The 23,099-nt window shown below is 38.6% G+C and overlaps 1 protein-coding gene across 1 annotated transcript in view; it reads right to left on the bottom strand.

Annotated features, from left to right (window-relative positions):
• Positions 1-11,018: 11,018 nt before the first annotated feature.
• plppr5b (phospholipid phosphatase related 5b) overlaps positions 11,019-23,099 on the bottom strand; it is a 148,483-nt gene continuing 136,402 nt past the window's right edge. The window contains exons 5-6 of the mRNA XM_053342479.1: positions 19,379-19,513; positions 11,019-11,048 (exon numbers count right to left, since the gene is read on the bottom strand). Of these exons, the coding sequence (XP_053198454.1) occupies positions 11,019-11,048; positions 19,379-19,513 (165 nt within the window). The remainder of the gene's footprint in view (positions 11,049-19,378; positions 19,514-23,099) is intronic.

The raw sequence follows: 23,099 nt of genomic DNA on the forward strand, positions 1-23,099 counted from the left end.
GCCATTTTCTGATTGTCCCTGGGATTTGGTTGAGGAACCTCTGTCCTTAATCGTCTCATTAATGTCAGTGTTATCACTTGAATATCAAAGAGACTTACCATGAAATTTGATGTTTATGGGCCCCAGTGGATGAATCCTACTGACTTTGGTGATCCTGTGACTTTTGTTAAAAAGATCAACACCAATTAGATGGATTGAAATGAAATGTCTGGTCAAGACATTAATAGTGATTCTATATACTCAGCCTCAGGCACGTGCACACATAGGGCCCTAGGGGTGCTTGAGCCCCTGCCCTTTTTGCCTCGTATTAAAAAGTGCCCTCTGTGTGTGTGTGTGTGTGTGTGTGTGTCTTTTTTTTTTTTTTAAATAACATGAATAAATTCCTGTTAGGGGTGTAAAAAAAATGGCGGTACAAAAAATCCACAGTATTCTACCGTACCCATTTTCTTATAATACGGGGTTGTTGTGTGTGTTGAGCCTGCTGCTCCCCTATCCGTTGCGGCTCCGCTCGGTCACAGAGCCGCCAGAGAGACAGAGAGAGAGAGAGAGAGAGAGTGGGTGAGTGAGTGAGTGAGAAGGAGAAGCAGCTGCCCCATGGATAACTGAGGAGATGTGACAGTGGATTAACGTGAACCTGTGAGTTATGGTCTAACTAGTCACCATCCACTTATTCAACGTGCTTAAATAAGGGTAATATTTCAGAAAAACGCTCTATTTTAGTCAATGTGTCAGCTTCTATTTTTGCCGGACGTCAATGTAGCACAGAGCAGATCGTGCGGGACAGGAAAGTGTGTATAAAATACAAAATAAAGCACCGTGTTAATTTTCAAAATAAAATGCACCATGTTTACGGCGGATTATATTTCCCTCACTACAGGCAGAGACATTATAATAAGAGGAGACATATCACTGAAAAAATCTCCCATTGAAATGCATAGGGAAACTACATAACGCCAAGATGGCCGGTGTTTGCACATGTCCCGCCTCTTCTGGTGCCGTTGCTCCAATCATTTTGCTGGTCCTACGCGGTCACGTTTTTTGCGACACTTGGAAGTCATTTCCAACAGCGACATTTTAAAACACATGATCAGCAGTTTATACTACTTTGTGTACATATATTTTGTAATGCTTTATCCAAAATTGTGGCATGATCTGGGAAAGTTGACTGTGAGCAAACTCCTGTCTCTGCTGTGAGCGTAAGATGACGTCTTGCTGTCAGTGCCTGCCGTAAATGAAGACTGTCGTGAAGTATTGCGCATGCGCAGTCCAAGATGCCTGTAAGGAAAAAGGCTTTTAAAACGTTAATTTGATACCAAACCATCAAACCCTTTCAGCGATTATAGTTTGATTTTCATCGTGATTTCAAAACATATGTTTTTTATGTCCCTTAGACCTCGGAAAATGGAGATACAGTTCTCTCCCTATTCATTTAGATAGCCGGTTGGCCAAATAGCTGCCCGGAGGCGTGGCCAATTTTGCCGCCGAGTGAGATGACTTGCCTTAGAAGGACTTTGCTACAGGTCTGAAGTACAGGTCCGAGGTTTAGATATAAAGTTTATTGTGACTTTGATAATGTGAATGAACTCATGTTGACAATAATTTGTTGACACAAAAGACATGGCAATTGCATTTCACTTTCACCTACACAGGACACACAGCTAAGTAGTTAGCTTTCTATTAGCACTTTATCTTTTAATTTTACATTACTTTCCATATTGTGTAAAGGACCGGAAAAAAAATTTGGCACGCAGCTGCCCTTTTCTGAGTTTGAGCACCTGCCCCTCTATAATCATGTGCACGTAATTATGCAGCCTCAGCTGCAGGGGTTGGGAGGCTATTCCACCTTAACTAATCAAAGTAACAGGCATATTCATCAGACCAGAATAATTTCAGTCAACAACGACTTGTACAGCTGCAAAATTCTCATCCACACCTGTCAAGGGAAGATGACGTCCCAGTCTTAAAGAACTCTGATTGGTTCGATTGTTTTTGCAGTCATGGTAACAGCCATTACTGACCACAACACCAGACCTATTAAGTATGAGTCACTGAACCAATGAGATGTGAGACTCAGAAGTCTGGAACCAGGTTGCCCTGCTCACTCGTGGCTAGATGGTTCATTATCAGTGTTAGCAGTGGCGGTTTTTGCTATGGGCAAAGTGGGCAACCGCCCAGGGCGCAATCTACTTGGGGGCGCACGAGCGCCCTCAACAAAAAAAAAAAAGATCGCCAGTTTTCTAGACTAATACCGCTCATTTCCACATCCAGTTGGTGCAGTGGGCGATGAGGCGACCCTACTATCATGTCAACTTGCTGCTGAGAGTCATGTATACAGGTTGTGTATGTCAGAAGAAAAGGCAAAAGGGAGGGGGCGGGGGATCAATTTGCGACTGCAGAGGCTGTGAGCAGGCTGTGAGTTAGTCTCAGGGGCCATCCACACGGAGACGCTTTTTGGTTTAAACGCAGGTGTTTTGCATCGTTTTGGCCGATCGTCCAAACGAATACTGTAAACACATTGCCTGAAAACGAAGCTTTCTGAAACCTGGTCCCAGGGTGAAAAAAATCGCAAACGCAGCCCTTGAGTGTTCGTGTGGATGGTGAAGACGTATACCTGCGTTTCGATCATGTCATCGCCACACCCCTCGAGCTTAGCCTTCCACTGTGATAACATACAGTCAACAGATACAGCCTCAGCCATGGATGTACATCCAAGGCTTTAACTTATCTTAACTTATCTTACATACAGTCTATGGGCTTTAATAGGCTACCCTCATTCTCAGAGGAAAAGCAAGGGGGGGAGAGGGGCGGGGGATAGACTGACCTGTGATGATTATGAGCCCAGGCCACACAACACTTAACTGCTGCTTCCAAATAAATAGTAATACATTTATAAAATGAATACAGACCCGCTATAGCTACATGTAAGTTATTGTATGTGTTGTAAAAAGGGTGAAAGTCTGTCAGATTACGTTAATTATTAGTATTTTTCATTTATTCATTTTATTTTATTCATTTGTATGATGACGGATGTGTGTAATTTACTTTGGTGTTTACATACTATATTTCATTTATTTATCTTATTTTTTGTGTGATGAAGGATTTGTGGGGAGGGGCACCGATAGTCGGTCCGCCCAGGGCGCAAGACTAGCCAGGACCGCCTCTGAGTGTTAGAAACAATATTCACCTAATGGTCACTTACCTGGTTGTTCTGGAGCTTTTAGCTGCACCATATGGTCCTCCTCAGCAAATGAGACCGCAAGAGCGACTTATCAATGTCAATATTAATTCAGAGAGGAAAAATTTAGCATTTCTAGATTGATGGTGTGAAATTTGTGAATGAGTTCATGCAGAAGCTCTGCGGGTTTCTTCTCCCTGCCCTTCAATATTGTTTTATATAGATGTGATGTGAAGGGCATTAATACTTTTCAATGGGGACATGAACTCTGGTGACCAAATGCAAACCTGTCTCCTAGAAAAGATCTTCATATTCATTATTGTTTTCCCAATTAAGTTGTGTTTAAAAATGTAATCACTGCCTGGATTAGATTCACAGGATAATCTATTTTTGAATCAATGAAGTGCTACATTTATATATTGCTCTGAAGTCAGAGGGAAGGGATTGGGATAGGTTGGGGAGGTACAAGATGCAGGACTCTGACACTAGAGACCTAGGTTCACATCCTGAGTCCCATGTGTGTTCAGATTTAGACAACAAAAGCACTTTGGTTCAGGTTGGTGAAAGATTGCTATTTTGCTTAAATGTTAAAATACACATCGTGCTTCAAGTCACTGAATAGACCAAGACTCTAACCTTAACCAAGTGCTGCCAGAGCCTAAACACAACTATCAAAAGTTGAATCATGCCATACAGTACATATTTTGGTGGGGAAGAAAACACCATAACAACAAACTGGGTATGCTGTCTCTGAACATTTCACTCATATGTTCAGTAGCATCATTTTTGCCTTTTTATATTTATCAGTTGACAGCATAGAGGTTGACAGGAAACATGGAGAGAGAGGGATGACCTGCAGCAAAGGTCCCTTACCAGAATCAAACCAGGGACGCTGCCTTTATGTGGCATGATGCACCTTAACCACTCACACACCAAGACACTCTGAGTATCAGCATTTTTGCAACTTACCAAATACATGAATTAACATTTTCTCATTATGTTGAGAGAAAATGTAATTCAGGAGCATCATGTGTCTAACTCAGTGGTTTGCTCCTGGAGAGCTACTGCCCTGCATGCTTTAGGTATCTCCTCACTCTAACACACCAGTTGAATGGCATGAGTCATTCTCAAGTAGCTGAAGCTTGTCAAATGGCTTGATAATGAGTTAATTATTAGAATCAGGTGTGTTAGAGTGAGAAGATACCTAAAACATGCATGGCAGTAGCTCTCTGGTCTAGCTAAATGTATATGCTGGTGTTATTGACTTGCATATGAGCATCATTTCTAAGAGACAGGATTGTTAAATGTTATGATTTGGTGCATCACGACCATGGAATTATATTACAGATCTAAAGATGTTAACTTTGTTGCTAAAATGACTCATTGTCTTACTTTATATTTCTTCAGATAACTTGCTGACTCTGCTTCTGAACCACTTCACTGCTAAACTGAACACTTAGTTTCAGAGTCCCAGTTTGACCCCTGTGGTTTACATAAACCAGATCCACCACCGGCAGTTTTTGTCAGCTGCCCTGAAGTTGGTTCTGTTTGGCCAAGAATGAACATATGAACTGTAAAGCTAAATTAAATAAAAAGTCAGATTTTCTGCCACTGAGGATCCACAGAGATAAAAATCTACCAAAGGCTACAATGTAAAATATTATTCTGAGGAATCTGGGACTGAAACTCTGTCAAGGCAAAAGACTGCCTCTGAAAATTCTTGTAATGTTTAAAAGTATCATAAGACTATAAAAATGCACCATGATAACTCATTTGATTGTTTCTCAGTGAAAGAAGTGCAGAACACTCAGATTACATGCTTTACATGGGAGGAATGAGACTCTTTCTGGAGGCAAATATTTGATTCCATTCAATGTTTTTTTTATTCAAAGGCTGTAAATTTCTTCTTTTCTACAGTGTAAAAGGTCACAATTCCAACTCAGATTGAAAAGAAGCTAAATTTGAAAAGGAAACATGAATAATATAAAAAAAGAACCGGGTTAGAAGAAGAGCAACAACATCCATACAAAATGATCCACTAGAAGCAAACAAATCACATTTCCAAACATTTGTAACTTATGTCTAAAACCTCAGAAGGAGCTTGATTGAGGAACAATATGGAATACACAGCCGGGTCAGAAACATAATGTAATATTAACATAACAAACATGAATATCACTATTCACAAAACAGAGTATAAAAAAATGTAATTGTAATTCTGAACAATAACATGAAGTATACCTCATTTAGTAAAATGACATGAAGAAGCAATAACATTATTATCTGGAGGAAAAAAGAACCATTTATCGTGAACACTCACACAGTGCACAGTCATAAGAAAATAGACTGCAGTAATGTAGAAGATGACCAAAAGGATATATATATATATATATATTTATATTTATATTTATACTTTAAACATATACATTTTTACAATTCTCTTTTTCTTTAAATATGCTAGGATAGTGTAGTAGCTCTTTTGCGATGCACATTTTGAGCAGATTTTTTTTTTTTTTAGAGTCCTGAATATTCTGTGTGATGTTTGTTTTCAAGCTGCGGCGACGCGTTTAGCCATTTCATTAGCAATGAGAAGAGATACAGCTTGATTTAAAGTGCTGCTATTTGCATGTTCCTTCCCTGGCGTCCTTATTCAGAAGTGCTTCAGTGATTATTACAAAAATAGAGATTTGAAGGGGCAAAGAATTAGACCTTCAATGCGTTCTTATCCTCTGTCCTAATGGGAAAGAAAGCCTGACATGTTATTGCTACGAAGGAGACTGACTTCAGGGAGTGATGAAGGATGGCACTTGGACTTAGATACACTGCAAATATACTTATCACTTTATCGCCAACATTAAGAGAAGGAAGTTTAAAGTAGTTAATCAAAGGGCAGAAAAGTATTCATTTGATGAATCAGTTAAAGCTGCATTCATCCATTTTTGTCCACTAGGGGGAAGAAAAACATCAAAAAGGACACACACACACACACACACACACACTACATATATCACTAGATTTTTATGGCTAATCTGCTAGCAAACTTCCAGTAGCTTCCAACAAAATATCTGACTCTGTAACAGCTAAATGCTAACTTTGTTTGCTAGCCAGGTTTGTACCTCTCATGTACAACTATTACATTCCACTCACAGAGTTAAGTATCAGTTTTTTCTGACAATTAAACACACAGCAAACTTCAGAAAACCCAAAGTCAATTTTTAAAAACCCTGGTGGACAATAAAGATGTATTCTATGTACGTGGATTAAAATCACTTTCTGAAGGTAGCTTCAAATACTCTTTTGACTATCTAAATGAAACTGTTAACTAAGATGCAAATCTGTTAGATAATCTGATAATCTGACATAATATGTCATGTGAAATGACAACAATACAAATTCTTAATTTTGTATGAAAACATAAATTAATAGAGTATGTTTAATGATAACAAATGATAATAAAAGGTATGTTTTACTTCATACAAACTGAACAAGGACATTCATCATTATGCTGCAAAATGATGGAATAGTTTGCCCAAAGCTATTAGAGATGTGCGAACATTTTTAAACAGCTGAAAACATATTTATTTAATTTGGCTTTTAATAAGTGACATTTTAACTTATTTTTACTGAATATCTTTTCAACAAATTGTCTAATCTTACAATTGTTATTATATTTTCTATCTGTGAAGCACTTTGAGCTACATACCTTGTATGAAAGGTGCTCTATAAATACAGTGAATTATTATTATTTTTATTATTATTATTAGTGGTAGTAGTACAATTTGGCAGCCAGTCATGTTTGGTCACGGTCAAATATAACTTAATGTTCATTCACATGGTTCCATGACTCTTGGAGCATTCTAGAAGTACCTTAAGAACAAGTGTGTGACTTTCTGGAATTTTCGAAGATGACTGAGTATTTCTTTTTTTTGAAAAACTGGTACTTAGCTTTGTGACTTTGTGAGAATGCAACACTTAAAAGTCACATAGTGGGGCTTTAGTGACTTTATCAAAGTGTGGCTACATACAGAGGTTGATCAGAGAAACTTACACTGTACAGTAAAAGAGAAATAGACTAAAAGAGGCTAAAAAGCTGAAATGGTTGGGGATGGCAATGTTGAAGTGATCACATCATTAATCTGTTGATGATGATGCAGCCAATGGGGATACAGCACACATAGAAAGACAGACATGTATCATGGCTGCTCTCATATCTTTGTTGCTTCAACATCACTTTTAACAGCTTAATGCCTCAGAATGATTTCTCATAATATTTCACTGAATTTGGCTTTGCTGTTTACTGAATAACAATGTGAAATGAGTATAAACTCCATCTTGTTTATATAGTCTAAAAGAAACACTCCAACATGTTGGATAATATGTTTGCTGTGGATATCCTACCTCCATCAAAAGAGAACAAATGTCTAAAATGATCCGAACTCACATCAACAGGACAAATATCTCGAGTGGCTTTTTGAATCATGACGGTTTTCTGTCACATGTAAAAGCTGAAGTAGCATGACTATCTTTTAACCCTGACCAAATAGTTTTGGTGCCTAAATGGTAAATGGACTGTACTTATATTTCGCCTTTCTAGTCTTTACGACCACTCTAAGCGCTTTACATTACAACTCTTCACCCATTCACACACATTCATACACTGATGGCAGGAGCAGGGTGCCAACCAGGGAGAATTTATGTTTTTCCATTCTCATTCATACACCGTTGGTACAGCAACGGGAGCAATTTGGGGTTAAGTGTCTTGCCCAAGGACACATCGACACGTGAACTGGAGAAACCAATCTTCCAATTGGAGGACGACCACTCTACCTCCTGAGCCACAGCCTAAATTGAACAAATTGTGGCACCGGCAGATCAGAAAATGACCATATGAATCATTGTTGTAAAGGTGACTTCTGTTAGGCACTGACAAACTATGTCTTGTCAACAGGGGCATTACATATGAAAATGAAGATGTATTTTATTTAGTTTGGAGGACAGGTGAGGTTGAAGTTCTTTGATAAGAAACATTTATTTCTCTTTTGTTGGAACTAGCTAGTATTCCGCTCTTGCTTCCAGCTAGACTGAACACATCTCTCCAACTCATCTTGGAGAAGTCAGAGAAGAGAAAGATTTCCTAACATGCTATAATGTTTCTTTAAGTTAGTGGACACTAAAACTCTCTGATCCCAACCAAGATAGTAAAAGGTTCAGGCCTTCTCATAGACAACTAGTATACTAGCAGTTTGACTGGTATCTATGGTGACAGCTGACTGTGTGGATACAAAAGCTGATCCTGTTAAAATGAACCTGAGCTGTATGATTAAAACTTTAAGAGAAAAAAGAGCAATGACAAAAGTTGTAGTCTCAATGATGATCAGAGGTGTTCTTGTCCTGATTGGCCATGAACTGGAACTACAGAAACTGCACGCTATCATATTAAAAGACACAGACCGTGAATAAACGCTGTCTCTGAGAAACAAGAAGGGAGGAAATCTCCACACTTCCTTCTACTGTAACATCACTGTAACTTGATGTGACCTCAGATGTGAGACAATAAGTGAATAAACGCATACAATAAAAATCTCAGTTTTGGCCTGTGAGTCAGACTGACGTTTCTATTTTATTTTCAACTTTTACATGACAAAAACAAGCAAATTATGATCATTATTTTGACAATGGTTTGCAGAGATGATGTGTGCTCTGTTCACCATGTCCATGTCATCATGTACAGTGTTAGATTATTACACCTGCTACCACACAACCAATACTGAACTACAAAGAGGGAAGAAAGAAATAGGGACGAGTGATTGTCTGGTGCGGCTTAGAAACCTTTGACAGTTACTGTATTCATGTTAGAACACACTCAGTGTAGTGTTTAGTCATTTCATTGGTTTGAGTTAGACACTCACACACACACAAACCCCTACACACACACAATGCACGCACACACACATACTCATTTTCATCACTTCAGAGGACATTGCATTGAGTCTTTTTTAGGAAGCGAGTCCCCATAACACGACTGTGCAAACAGATTTACGTCCCCACAAAATGACATTTACAGTTGAGCCTTTTACATACATGTGTTCTGATTTGCTACTTTAACTTGGGCCTGTATTTATCAAAACATATTGTAAATATCCAACTTAAGAGAGTCAAGAATAAGAACCAACCATGTTCAGTTTACAAATGATCACATGATTGCTGAGAGATGTTCATCCATTTAAAGGAATCCTTACATTTCCTCAGTCATAAAAAGGAAAAACCAAACTATGAAGAATATATTCTGACAAACAAGAAACTCCCACTCACTAGGTTTTTCAGTCACATGCTTTTCTAGAAAATTTCGCGATTTTCTAAAAAAGGTGTATGGAGAGAAAGTGCAAACCAAACCAAGGGTAGGCAGACTAGTATAGGTAGCCGGTGCATTCCCAATTATGTTTTGCAGTAACATACGGCTGGATAAATGATATTTTCTGTCTAGCTCAATATCTGCTAACAGAAACTACAGCATTATTAAACTTGTTATGGTTGTGTTAGGCACTGGCAGCACTTGGAGAAAGATCATGGTTTCTTTTCATACAGAAAAATCTGCAATGACTTGAAGCTCAACATGTTTGTTGATAGTTAAGTGACACCAACATCTTTCAACCAAAGTGCTTTTGTTGCATAAACCTGACAACATGCAAGATTCTGGATATAATCCCAAATCTTCTTCTGATTTCAGTGTGATATATGAATAATAAGCTTCTTTCATTCAGATAAACATTACATGTTAATATAATCCAAGCAGTAATTATGCAATCAAACTACATAATTCAATTAAATGTTGTTGTATGAATGTAATTTATAGGTGCATGTGTATCTGTGGTTTCATACTATTCCACTGAACTACAGGTAGCAGTAATGCACTACCATACACAGCAAGCTAGCATCAGACAATCAGACAGAAGTGTGTCTGGATCTTATAAAGTTTGTGAAAAGGAGCAGTAGATATTTTTGTTTTGTCTTTCAATAAATTAAAAATACATAGTTTGATGAATATAGGCCCATTAGTTCTTAATTTCTCCAGAATATGGTGTCACATTCTGATATGTACAGCAGTCCTCTAGAAATCAATGGTTCCCCACCTGTTCAGCTTCAAATGAAACAGTGTAAAGAGAAAAACAATGATTAAATTATTTTTTTTATTATTTTTTGCCATTAATAAACATATGACCTCCAGATTTATAATATCAACCCCCAGGGTGGGAACCACTGCTCTGAATGTGAGGAAGGTAATGTGATAACAGCAGTAACAAAATCTGAAAGACGCAAACTGACTGTAGCAACTTCACACGTTTTTTTCATCTCGCTCTGTTCGCTCACTGAATTTATTGAACAGTTTTGCCTGCAGCCATCTTGTTGGAGGCCTCTTTAATATTAACAGTGCTGTTGTTCACAGAATAACCAGATCATGAGAAAATGTTTCATGTAGAGAGCTGAGATGGTGTAATCCAGTTCTTGTTTCATTCTTCTTGCAACAAGTGTGTATCAGGCATCGCCTGGCAACAAGCTTCATTTGGGAGGCGAGAGTCTGACAAAGATTCAGAATAAGTGCATAGATGGAGAAAGCAAAAGCAACCTGTCTCACTGACTTACTGACTCCTATTTCTTTATTTGTATTTTTTCTTTATGTACAAGAAGCTGCAAATGACAACAGGGGCCTGATAAAGACAACATAGAACATCATACCGCAGACTGACACACACACACAATGGGTTTAGCGCTGCGCTCCGGCTAATAGGATTGGACGGTGAAGAGCGTGGACGTCCAATGGGTCTGCCACACGGCCGACTCCACGTCATGTGACCTCAGCGAAGGCGATGTGATTCTGCAGGGAAGAAGGAAAAGATGAAAGTTAAATCAGAACAATGGATAAAGAGTACAGAGCTAGAAGGATACTTTTATTTGGAGGAATCCCTGAAAAGCTTCTCTTAAAGGTTTCATTTCCTGGAGTCAAACAGGACAAATATAAGTATGAGGGAAGACTCCAAGTAAAAGATTTGTTCATGGTGGTTTTCACTGCAGTAAACAACCACATGGAAAGAGATTTGAAATCTGGGGAAGTTTAAGTTAAAGACTTCCACACTTTCAAAACACACCAGAATCAGACACAAGGCTGGTTAGCAAACACCACAGCATATAAAAGCATGCCAGTAAGAAGCAGAAGCACAGAGCGCTTGTTCATGCAGAGTAGAAGCTTTGATTTTCTAATCCAACCAGTGTGTGTTTGGCAGTGCAGCAAGAGAAGTAGAGGAAGGAGGGGTAAAGATGGTTCTTCTTCTATCGAGGCAGTCCTCTTCAGTAAAAAGACAAAATGTTTTATATAATGCTTAAAACAACCTCTGTTTTCCTGATAAAAGACATTGACCTGCTCTCTCTCAGAAGCCGTGTGATATTGTTACAACACCACAAACATCTGCAGAAGGAGGTCAGGGTGGATGGTTGCATGTACAATGAACGTGGCTTCAACACTTGAGACCAAAGCTTTCCTCTCCTAACAAAAGTCAGGGCTGGTTTATTTTAACAATACATGTGAATCATTCATTAACTTTAACCAAGCTGTTAGTTACCTTAACTTATCTATAAAAGTAACAGATCAGAAACACTTAGTCGTAACTTAAAGTAGTATATGGTACAGTACATATTCATCATGCTACAAATATACCAGCATACGATACATAGAATCAGCTACTTCAAGTTCATGATTGGCATGAAGAGTGACATGTTAACCAACACCTCTAACACTCACTGATTAACACCTTATATCTCATCTGTTCAATCTCTTCACAAACACGACTTTGGAAATGACATAATGTGGCTACTTCTTGACATTTCTTGGTTTGGTGACATCATGCCTGTACAGAGATCCAAACCCAAACCCTATCACTGATATCTGGCAGCCAGAGAGACTCTGCAGTGGATGGAGACACTGTTGTTTGGCAAGAAATAGTTTGAGATTTTAGACTTTGCCTAAAATCCCAAAGTATCCTTTCCTAGCCAGCATGCCCATGTGGGCCCCACATGGGTTAAATGCGGGCTATGTGGGTACTGAGCGGGCTTGAACTGGATGAATTTTGCTGGTCCCACATGTTTTTTTAGTAACATGGGCCCCACATGTTAAGCCCACATGGGCTGACTGTATGAGCCCCATAAGGGATGTAATCCTTATGGGGCTCATAAGAGCCCTAAGAGGGCATGGACATGAACAGGGCAAATTGTATCGGCCCCATATTGTTTCAGAAACATGGGCCCCACATGTGAAGCCCATGTGGGCTGGCTAAATGGGCCCCATTTAAGGTCCATTCTGATCCCACTTAGACCCCATATAGGGTCTACATGGGTCTCACCCAGTTGGGCCCCACCTAAACCCAGTCAGAACCCACTTGAAGCCCATTTAGGCAAACACAGGTAGGGCCACCATGGAAACTGTGGACAAACCCTCTTGGGACCCATATTGGAGCCAAAATTTAACCCTTATGGGGCCCACATGGACATGCTGGCTGAGTTCTGCCTAATTTTATGTCTGAGTTAAAGAAGTATGATACAAAGTGTTAATCAAGTATCATTAGCATTGGTGTTGGCAGGTGTATTTTTAAACTTTGAACACAGACAAATCAGCTGTTTCCTCCTACTTCCATTTTTTTTTGCTGAGCTAAGTTAAACACATCCTGACTCCTGCTCAGTACTAAACACACAGACTGGATTAAAGAAGAATCAATCTTTTCATCTCACTCTCAATAAGATGCAAATAAGCATTTTCCTAACATGTTGTACTATTACTTTAAAATTCCATCCAGCAGTCTGTTTTGGTTGCCACTTCAAACCACTGACTTGACTCCCTGAGTGTTAAAGTAGCCTTGCAGTTGTTATCTGATGTAATGAGGATGAATGCACTGACATGATATTCAGTGTCAGGCTGATAGCTTGTTATGGATGCTTAATGATAAGCCAGTTTTATAAAAAACATTCAATTTGCCAGATGTTACTGTACAGCACATCTGTACATTTACATAAGAATTCCTAATGCCTTAAAGTTTTTCTTTGACTAAGGAGAGATATTAGCATAGCGTTAGCATTTATATTGGAAGAAATATCTTCCACATGTGGCAGTTTTCTCCTGTTGTGTTTCTAATAGAAGATGCAATAATTCACCGTCCAAAATGTGATTTCCTCCTGGGTGTTTTATTAAAGGCAAAGAGAAAACTGTATACTTTTTCTCACAAAGCAGATTTGGTACAACGATCTGATCAAATGATTACTTGAGCTTGTTTCACTCATTATCTTCCAGGGATATCATACTTAGCTGGTGATAAATCTACGTCTATAGCGTCTTCCAGCTGGGTTCAGCATGCGGTGGTGAGATGCGGTAGAGACATGAAGTCATATCATTCCACTCCTCCAGAGAAAATAATGAAATAAAAGCATGGGATTCATTTTTTTGTCTTCTCAAAGGTTTCTTCCTGCCCTGGCATTTTGTTCACTGTGGCTTGTTTAGCTTCCAGGCATCTTTATGCCCGGCTATTTTTAGAGCAGGCAATTTTCCACCAAGCCAGTCGCACCCGATGTGAGAGAGTGAGATTTTCTGCTCTTTGTTAGGCACTCACAGCAGGAAACTGAGAATTGAACCATCAGATAGAAGCTGTGTGTGTGTTTTTTTCTTACATTTTTGCAGCTAAATATCTTGTTATAGGAAGAGAAAAGAAAACCCAGCAGGCTAGAGTAAATATAAACACAGTGCTATTAGATCTGGTACTGTGCACACACAGAATATATAAAAACAGATATATCACTCTGATGCAAAGAGAAAGGGGGAAAAGCACAGCAACACTCGCCAAATACTCTGGACAGTGTTAAAATCGCCTGAATCAACCTAATCCTGTCTTTGGCTTCACTGAATACTCAGTAGGCCAAAGGACTGGGATTTAACCAACATAGATTTTTCTAAAGGAGCATTCTACTTTATTAAACCTGGGGTCTTATTGTTGTAGTTTATTGAGATAGGGGAATGTGGTGACCTTGCCTAAATGAAGTCCAACATGTCGAGTCAGGTGATGAATACTGTCATGTGATATGTATATACATCCTTCATCATGTAGATCAGGGATATTCAATGCAAATTCACTGAGGTCCAATTTGTGAAGGATTACAGCCACCAATAAGCTGTTGAGTATCTGTATGAGTATGTAGATATTGTGAATTTATCCTTTGGCCTAGTTGCTATTCTAACACACTACACATGCAGAACTTAATGAGTATGTCCAGCTTCAGTTTGGCATCCATGGCAACAAACATGAATAGTAGTGTCTTCATACACTGATCGTTACTATTTGTGGATCAAATCACCTCAGAGACTCATACTGTAAATATTCAACAGTAAAAAATAGCAGTGTTTTTACTGTTGATGTTTAATAATTCATGTTCATTGCTCTTTTAAAATCTGAACACAGTGGGACAATGATGTGGTTTTCAGTCAGCTTTAGGGAGGAAAACTTGGAAAAGGACCTGTTATTGATTAGAGCACAGCTTTCTGAGGCACTGGGAGGGTCTTGTTATCTACCATGTGGTTAATAATCCTCTGAATCCTTTCAATCTGAGTATTTGTCTCACAGTTCACACTCTAGAACTGACAATGTCTCCATCAGCTGTTCTAATGACAGCATGTGTCTCAGAAGAATGCAGGATTGTAAAACTCATTGATGCTTCCTGTCTCTCATCAACAGTAACACGATGAATAGGAATGACCATAATGCCACAATACTGGAACTGCCATCTGCATCTGTCAAATGTTATTCTAACACACAGAGCAAATTCACTAGTTAGCATGGATAATAAAAATATATCGGCTGTAGATGTGCAATGTTGATTAAATAATAAATATTAATTATGTTGCATACTGAAATAAGAGGTGTAGCTACTAAATCTGGCAAACCTTATTTTTCATGAGCTACTGGATCAGTACAGACACAAACTGACAACAGCTAAGTATCACTGAATTAACATTAAAGACTGTGTAAAGTGAATTCAGACATTAAATAGGTCATAAATGTATTTCTAAAAAAGGTGTAAAAAGCATTTCAACCATTTAGATTTGAATTGTGGAGCTAGGCTTCACACACTGTGTTTCAAGATTTCTGTGTTCAGGATTTAGTGGGCGGGCCTGAAAATTACCATAAACCCGTCCCTGCTGCTGTAGATGTATAAATACATTCAGAACACACTACTACTACTACAGTCTACAGTTAGCCAGTTATCTGAGTTAGCCGCCGAGTAAGCAGCAGAAAGCTCTCAGATGTAGCGTCCATGTTTCTGGTAGAGGTGGTGACTTTGATTGACAGGTGACACTTGGTAGGGGGCGGGGTTTCAGCGAACTCTGTGGGCACTCCCCGTCTGGGAGCAGGGAAAGAGGCTGATTTTTACACATATTTGAAGCCTAATTTCAGATTTTGTTAATCATTTAAATTTGGCAGGGTGGTTAAACACATAACAGATATTTATTCTTACTTTACACAGACTTTAAGGTGGAAATGATCAGCATTTGATCTGGTTGATTTTAGCTGATAGCAGCTATAACATCCTTAGGATTGTCTCTGAGTATCCCTTTAGAGGGGTACATTAGTCTATTGTTTCCAACCAACAGGTAATATTAGTTTCTTTGAACCCTAACTAGGATCTCACCTTAACCAAGTAATGTTTGTGTTTAAAACTAACCAAGCCTTTATCATTGAGGTGGCAGATCAGGAAACACTCTTTATGTAACACTGATTTGTGAATTTTAGGAATGTTCTGAGTGTCCTGCCCTGCTGAAAGATGCTCTAGATCAGAAAATGTGAACATGGTGAGTTTTTAAAGGTAATTAGTGTCAATATTTTGTCACTTAAAGTCTGTGTAAAGTAAGAATAATTATGTGTTCTGAGTTTGACATACCACAGAAAAGTGTGTTGTTAACCACCCTGCCAAATTTGAATGATTAAAAAAATCGCCAAATATATGAAATTAGGCTTCAAATTTGTGTAAAACTCTAAAAGTCTCTTTCTCTGCTACCAAACGCTGTGGGAGTGCCTGCCGAGTTCACTGAAACCCCGCCCCCTACCAAGTGTCACCTGTCCATCAAAGTCACCACCTCTACCAGAAACATGGACGCTGCATCTTTCTGCTGCAAACTCAGCTATTCAGGGTTTATGATTTTCAGACCCGCCCACAGAAATCTTGAAACACATTGTGAAGCCTAGCTAGAAACCTAGATAGAAACCAGTATTCATACATTACACATACTCAGCTGATATGTGGGTCATTGGTTAGGTTTCCATCCAGATATAAAGCACATCTTACACACATTCCGGTTAAATTAATAAATTAATAATAAATAAATAAATAAATAAATGAACTACACTGCTGTTATGCAAATATTTGGTTTTAGCTTATTGAGATAAACAGCTGGTGGCGCTGATTCTCCAGTCTGTGTCATGAAACCAGTGCTGCAGAAAAGGATGCGACATGATGAAGTCATTAAAAGAACGGCAGTCAAAGCTAAAGCGGTGCAAAGCTTTGGAAAACATGATGGAAATTTGACATTTCTTTGAAGTACTAATTTAAGGAATGTCACAGTCTCCTCGTCTCCTCACAGATCTGATGGTTTTTATCTGCTACTGGTTTTTCCTCTCTGCAGTGGATGTTTAAGTCACAATCTTCATGCGTCATGATTTATTCACTAAATCTGTTTTCTTTGCACTTTGTCATACTTTGCTTTCATTGATGAAGCAAACTTTTCCTCCTCAAAAACTTCTTTTATTTGCAATGTTTCTGTTTGAAATCAATTGAAAATGGGAATAAGAACAGGTGGATGGACATACACTTTATGTGTGATGTATTTGAAGGGGGGGGGGGGGGGGATCCTAACTGAAAACGTAGAATAGAAAGAGAGGTAGAGTTGTGTCCAGAGATTTAGCAGAGGTGAAGTATCAAACTATCACATAGTTTGTTTGCCTTTTGTTTCTCAGACACTGGAACCAGTTGAGTCCCTGCAGCCAGCGCAGGAAGGACTGGAGGCGCTCCTTAATGTACCAAGACTCTTCATCTTCATCATCTGTCTCCTACAACAACATATATGTGTGTGTAGGTGTGTGTGTGTGTGTGTGTGTGTGTGTGTGTGTGTGTGCGTATGGTAATTTTCAGCATCAATATTTTGGCATCCCTACAAGTCTATGTGGCTGTTTTAAAAATAAGTATAAATAGCATAGATGGTAACATTTAAGTTTGTGAATATTTATGTAACTGAAGTCATTGAGTCTAGTTCACTCGAAGCTGTTACATCTTTTCTTATGCAAGGTTTTTCCTGGAATAAGTGATGTGTTTCAAATGTCCTGTTTAGAATCAGTCAAACAGTCGACCCTCAGTTGGTTATCACAATAACACACAAGCATCAGCATTTCATTTTTGTATTAACTTACCGTATTCATGCATTTATTTCTAATAGATTGGACTACTGCAATTTTGTTTTTACTGGACTTCCAAAGCAATCACTTGAAAAATTCAACTCATTCAAAATTGTTCATCTAGAATTTTAACCAAAATAAGGAAGAGTGAGATATTACTCCCATTTTAGCAACACTTCACAGGCTCCCAGTATCTTTTGGAATACATTTGAAGCTTCTTTGACTTGTTTTTAGGGAACCGGCCTTCATCACAGACTCTCAATTTACAACTCAGATCATCTACTGCTGAGTTTTTAAATACACACAAAATAGGAAGTGCTGCTCTCTTTAATTATGAATGATGGAACACTCTACCTAAAGCTAGAGGAGATGTGAACATATTTATTTAACTGGTTCCTTACTTGTTTTTACTAAATAACACATTTTTATAAATGGTCTAATTTTAACTTTTAACACAACAGTAGCCTTTTAATGGTGAAGTGATAAAAAATAAAATAAAATATACAAATAAACAATCTCTAAATACTATATACAATAAAATAATGTGCAATGTTCCTGTGATTAATGAGTAGGGAAAACCTCAGTGTGGAAGGCAGACATAGAGAGAAGACCTAGTTTACAGTCTATATGAGTGAGAAATGATTTCCCTCATACTTGAAATACTGTAGTTTGGTTGAGTTTGTGTCTTTGTGTTTATTTGCTAACCGAGGCCTGTTAGCCGCTGGTAACATCATGAAGCTAAGGCTGCTCAATTAATGAAATTTGATCGTGATTATGATTTTAGGGCCAAATGATCTCAAGACTAATAAAATCGGGGGGGGAACGTTTCCGATGTGCAACGTTGTATAGAAACAGTCTGCAAAAAGCTGTGCATGCATTTTCCATCCCTCCCCCACAGCATGCACTGTACAGCTGCCAACACTCCTGTTTTCCCGGGTTTCTCCCATATTTTAGACCTGTCTCCTTCCTCTCTCCTGTTTTGTCTTTTCTTCCGGGAATCTCACGTAATATTACAGGCCCCAACTTTGTCTGTTAATAATAATGAGAAGTGCACAATAACAAAGGTCCAACTAACGCAGGTCCGTTAGTTGGACAGAAGCTGAAACACACAGTGAAATGTTTTAACAGTAAATAAAAGTGCACATTTACTGACTAATTATTAAAAAACAGGATGTGATGGGTGAACTATCGTCATGGTAACTTGCTCAGCTCTAATATCTCTGCACATTTTCTGCTGTGTGTTGCATTAAGTGGCAGATAAAAGGCTGCTGCTGAAGAGAAAATTAATTAAGCTGAATGGACAAGAAATGACCAATAAATGCAGCATGTTTCTAAAGTCTAAAAAAATCGTCTTAATAATCGTGATTATAATTTTGACCCAAATAATCGTTTTTCCATAATCAAGCAGCCCTACATGAAGCTGAGTGCTAATGAATTCATCAGTTCCAGCAGTACTGCCTGTGCTGTGACTATATTAACAGTTTATCAACATAAAGCATCTCATTAGCACCTAACATCTTGACTGGATCAGGAAAAGCAGGATAATACAAGTATAAGAGTTCACACATCCACATGAACCTAACCCTGATGTACAGTGATACACTCTCACACACACTGTATTATAGAGTGATTCAACTTGATCCAGCAGATAAGCAGGTGTGTGTGGTGAGTGCAGGTGTGTTGTGTGTGTGTGTGTGTGTGTGTGTGTGTGTTGAGCTGTACTGACCTGTGAGGCGATGTACTTCTCTAGAGGGCTCTCCACCTGGCCCATGTTCAACATAGCCGGGTTGGGCCGCTGCTCTCCTGGTGAATCCTCACTCAGCAATAACTTGCCTTTGAAGTTGTGGACCACACACACCACCTACAACACACACACACACACACACACACACACACACACACAAACGCACACAGCAGAGAGGATACACACATTAATGAAAATGTACAAATACAGCTAATTACACGCATGCACATGCACATGCACATGCACACACACACACACACACACACACACACACACACACACACACACACACACTGAAGTCTCCCAGCAGAGGATGGAGATGTGTTTTTCAAGAACTGAGAGAGATTCCTGAGTGGTTGTTTGGATTAAGAGAGTAACCCAAGTATGTAGGTCACGTGTGTGTGTGTGTGTGTGTGTGTGTGTGTGTGTGTGTGTGTGTGTGTGTGTGTGTTTTTCCTGGGGGTACTGCTGTAGCTATGATAGATGTGTAATAAGGAGCAAAATGTGGCTTTGAGGTTGAAAATGAAATAACCAATTTCAAGTTGACTGAGCAGAGAAGAGATACACACACACACACACACACACACACACACACACATTGAGGGCTGGGGGCTGGGAAATGTGTTGAGCGGTGTTGAGCCCTCCATTAGTTCATTACTTCCTACAGAGCAGTGCAGCCTATAGGAACTTTGTACAGATCAGAAATGCAAAGAAATGTCATCAACCACTAACAACCAATCAGGTCTCTGTTCTTATTTTTGGTTCATCACCAATCTCCAATTTCGTTCCATCAGCCAAATGCCAAATTGGAAGTCACACTGCAGCTGAGCTCAGAAATTCAGGGTTTATTTATTCATTAAAGATTTAGTCTGGCATAGTCTGACATTTTTATTTAACAGTAGACAGACAGCAAACATGGGAGAGAGATGGGGTGGGGGGGTACATGCATCACAGGACCTCCGGCCGCCCAGATCAGGGTTTATAAGAACAAATACTTAATTACAGTAAGAACTGTTCCAATAAATCACCACACATTAATAGCTGCTTACTCAGTTACAAAAATCAAACTTTTTACCTCTGAACTATGAGCATCAATAAGCCAACTTTATTTAGTCTGCAACAGAAACATCACTCACTAAGCTCACATATGATGCAGTATGTCTCCATCACTGTCTCTAGCATTATATGTATAGAAAGTAACAATCTGTAAATCCAAAATGAGTTTATGATTCAGGAATGAGGTGGACAGGGAGATGGTCATGGGAGTTTTCATTTTTAAAAATATGATTATAGATGAACATTAAAACACATCACACAACTCAAGTCGAGCAGCACTGGGTTTAATGACTGGTCATTGTTATTACTGTGGTAAATGTTTCTACTGAGGCCAGGCGTAAATGTTGTATCTTGCTAAACCAGTTTAAAATAGATGATGGTGATTTTGTTTTCTATACTTTGTATATATGGTGCTCTTTAAGTCACATGACTTCCCCATGTCTTAAAGTATGTGTTTATTTTTTTAATATTATTTCATGTTAAATGAATAGTTAATAGTTTTGGATTCAAACTAATGACTGATCTCAGGAACATTGCCGATTATTTTAGAGATAGTTTATCATATATGGTATTTATATATATATTTTTAATCATATTTTGAGTTGATCATATTTTATTTTATTATCATTTATTACAGGAATACTGTTGTGTCAATTTTGAATTTCCCCTATAGGGATCAATAAAGTTGACCCTTATTTACCCTTCTAATGGTTATACAATAAACGCCACACTTCCATAAAGTTATAAATACATTTACATCATTATTGCTATGTTATATTTTCATGTCTTAGGTTAAATAGGACATGATATTGTGTGATAGGAGATGTTTAGTGGTGTAAAAGCTAAAAAATACACTCTCTCTGCTCTCTGAAACATGAATCAAGGTTTAATCACATTTATTGATCAGTCAGATTCACTATTGATGCTTTCTAAACACATCTGTGGTTCAACAAACACTTTTTATGAGGAGATTCTTAGACTGGGTCACAACTGATCCAGAATACTGTGAGGTTGTAGAATATGAACAGTATGTGAGGGGCAATATCCAGATGTTGTCAGTCTCGTACACATCTGCATATATGAATGGATAAAGGAGACAGGGTTCCATATTGATGGGATATTCTGAGTATTGTCAAAACATGTCTTGATAGAAATCCCATTTTCATTGTTACACGCTGGTTTGTTTCTTAACATTTCCACTTTGCATACACATGTACATATAATGGTAAAAGATCCAGGGCTACTTTGACTTCTTTCTAGAATTGTATTACTGATGCTGAACAGAAAAGGCACAGACATGTTTGCAGGGTAAACTCTGCTGATTGTTACAATGTGTGCATGATGCCTGCGTGTTCTGGACACAGTTACGATTTGAGATGAATTAGTAGGAATTTTGCCACGAATCTCATCCCACAGGCGCAAAGGGCTCATTTAATCATTCTTAAGCTGGCAGGATCGGATGTCCATGTTTCTGGTTGAGGTGGTGATGCCCACAGTGTTATGGAGCAGAGAAAGAGGCTGATTTTTACACAACCTTGAAGCCTAATTTCATATATTCAGCGATTTTTTTAATCATTCAAATTTGACAGGGTGGTTAACATGACACTTTTCTGTGGTATGTCAAACTCAGAACACATATTTATTCTTACTTTACATGGACTCTAAGCCATTTTAACTTGATTACTGAAATGAAAATGCCTGCACCTATTACTGAGAGCTATTCTAAGTTATATAGACATATGAGGTCAGCTTCAGTATTCCATGACGGTTAAAATCAGAGATGACTAATAGGTGGGCCGGATCTGGACCCAGACACGGTCCTATCAGAACCCGCACCTGATGAAGTATTGAGGATTGTTAAAAGTTGTCACAGCGTTTCTATTTTAACGGGCATAGCCTCTCCAGCTATTAAGGTAAAAGTGGAGCGGCCCTCAGAAAACTCACAGATCATTGTGTATAGCCAATATTCTCATGTGACACTAATCAGCCAATCAGATCCATGCATTTGGACATGTGGGGAGACTCAACCATCAATGAGATACAAACGGAGAAAAGAGGAGAGATGTTATTAGAGATGAAATGAAGTTAATGCTGTAAGTTTAAGAGATATTATGATGTTCACAAATTGGCCCTCAGTGAATTTTAATTGAATACCAATTATTTAAATATACTGTATTACCTCATATCATTCATTCTGAGCAGATAGGTCCAGTTTTTTTGGTACTGAATTAGAATAACCTTTCCAGGAGTTTCATTTCTAAGAAACACAAGGTTAGTATGCACTGCAGTGCCTATCTGTAGGGATTTTATTGCTCTCCATATATCAGCTGACTCTAGTGAGGATCATTTATACATAAGAAGAAGCTTTGCTGCAAAGCCAAGAGTGGGCCAATCTGCTCTTTGATTCACTGTTCCCTGTGATAATGAGAGGTGTTTGTTTGAAGGCTCCTGTGTTTAAATAAGTGAAGCTCCTGGTGTGATGAGAGGAGAGGAGAGTACAGGAGAGAGCAGAGGAGAGGAGAGAGCAGAAGAGAAGAGGAGAGAACAGAAGAGAAGAGGAGAGAACAGAGAAGGAGAAGAGGAGAACGCAGAGGAGAAGGAGGAGAGGAAAGAGTATAGAAGGAGAAGAAAGGAGAGGAGAGAGTAT

This window comes from Scomber japonicus, chromosome 21, assembly GCF_027409825.1.
Source record: "Scomber japonicus isolate fScoJap1 chromosome 21, fScoJap1.pri, whole genome shotgun sequence".
Taxonomy (NCBI): domain Eukaryota; kingdom Metazoa; phylum Chordata; class Actinopteri; order Scombriformes; family Scombridae; genus Scomber; species Scomber japonicus.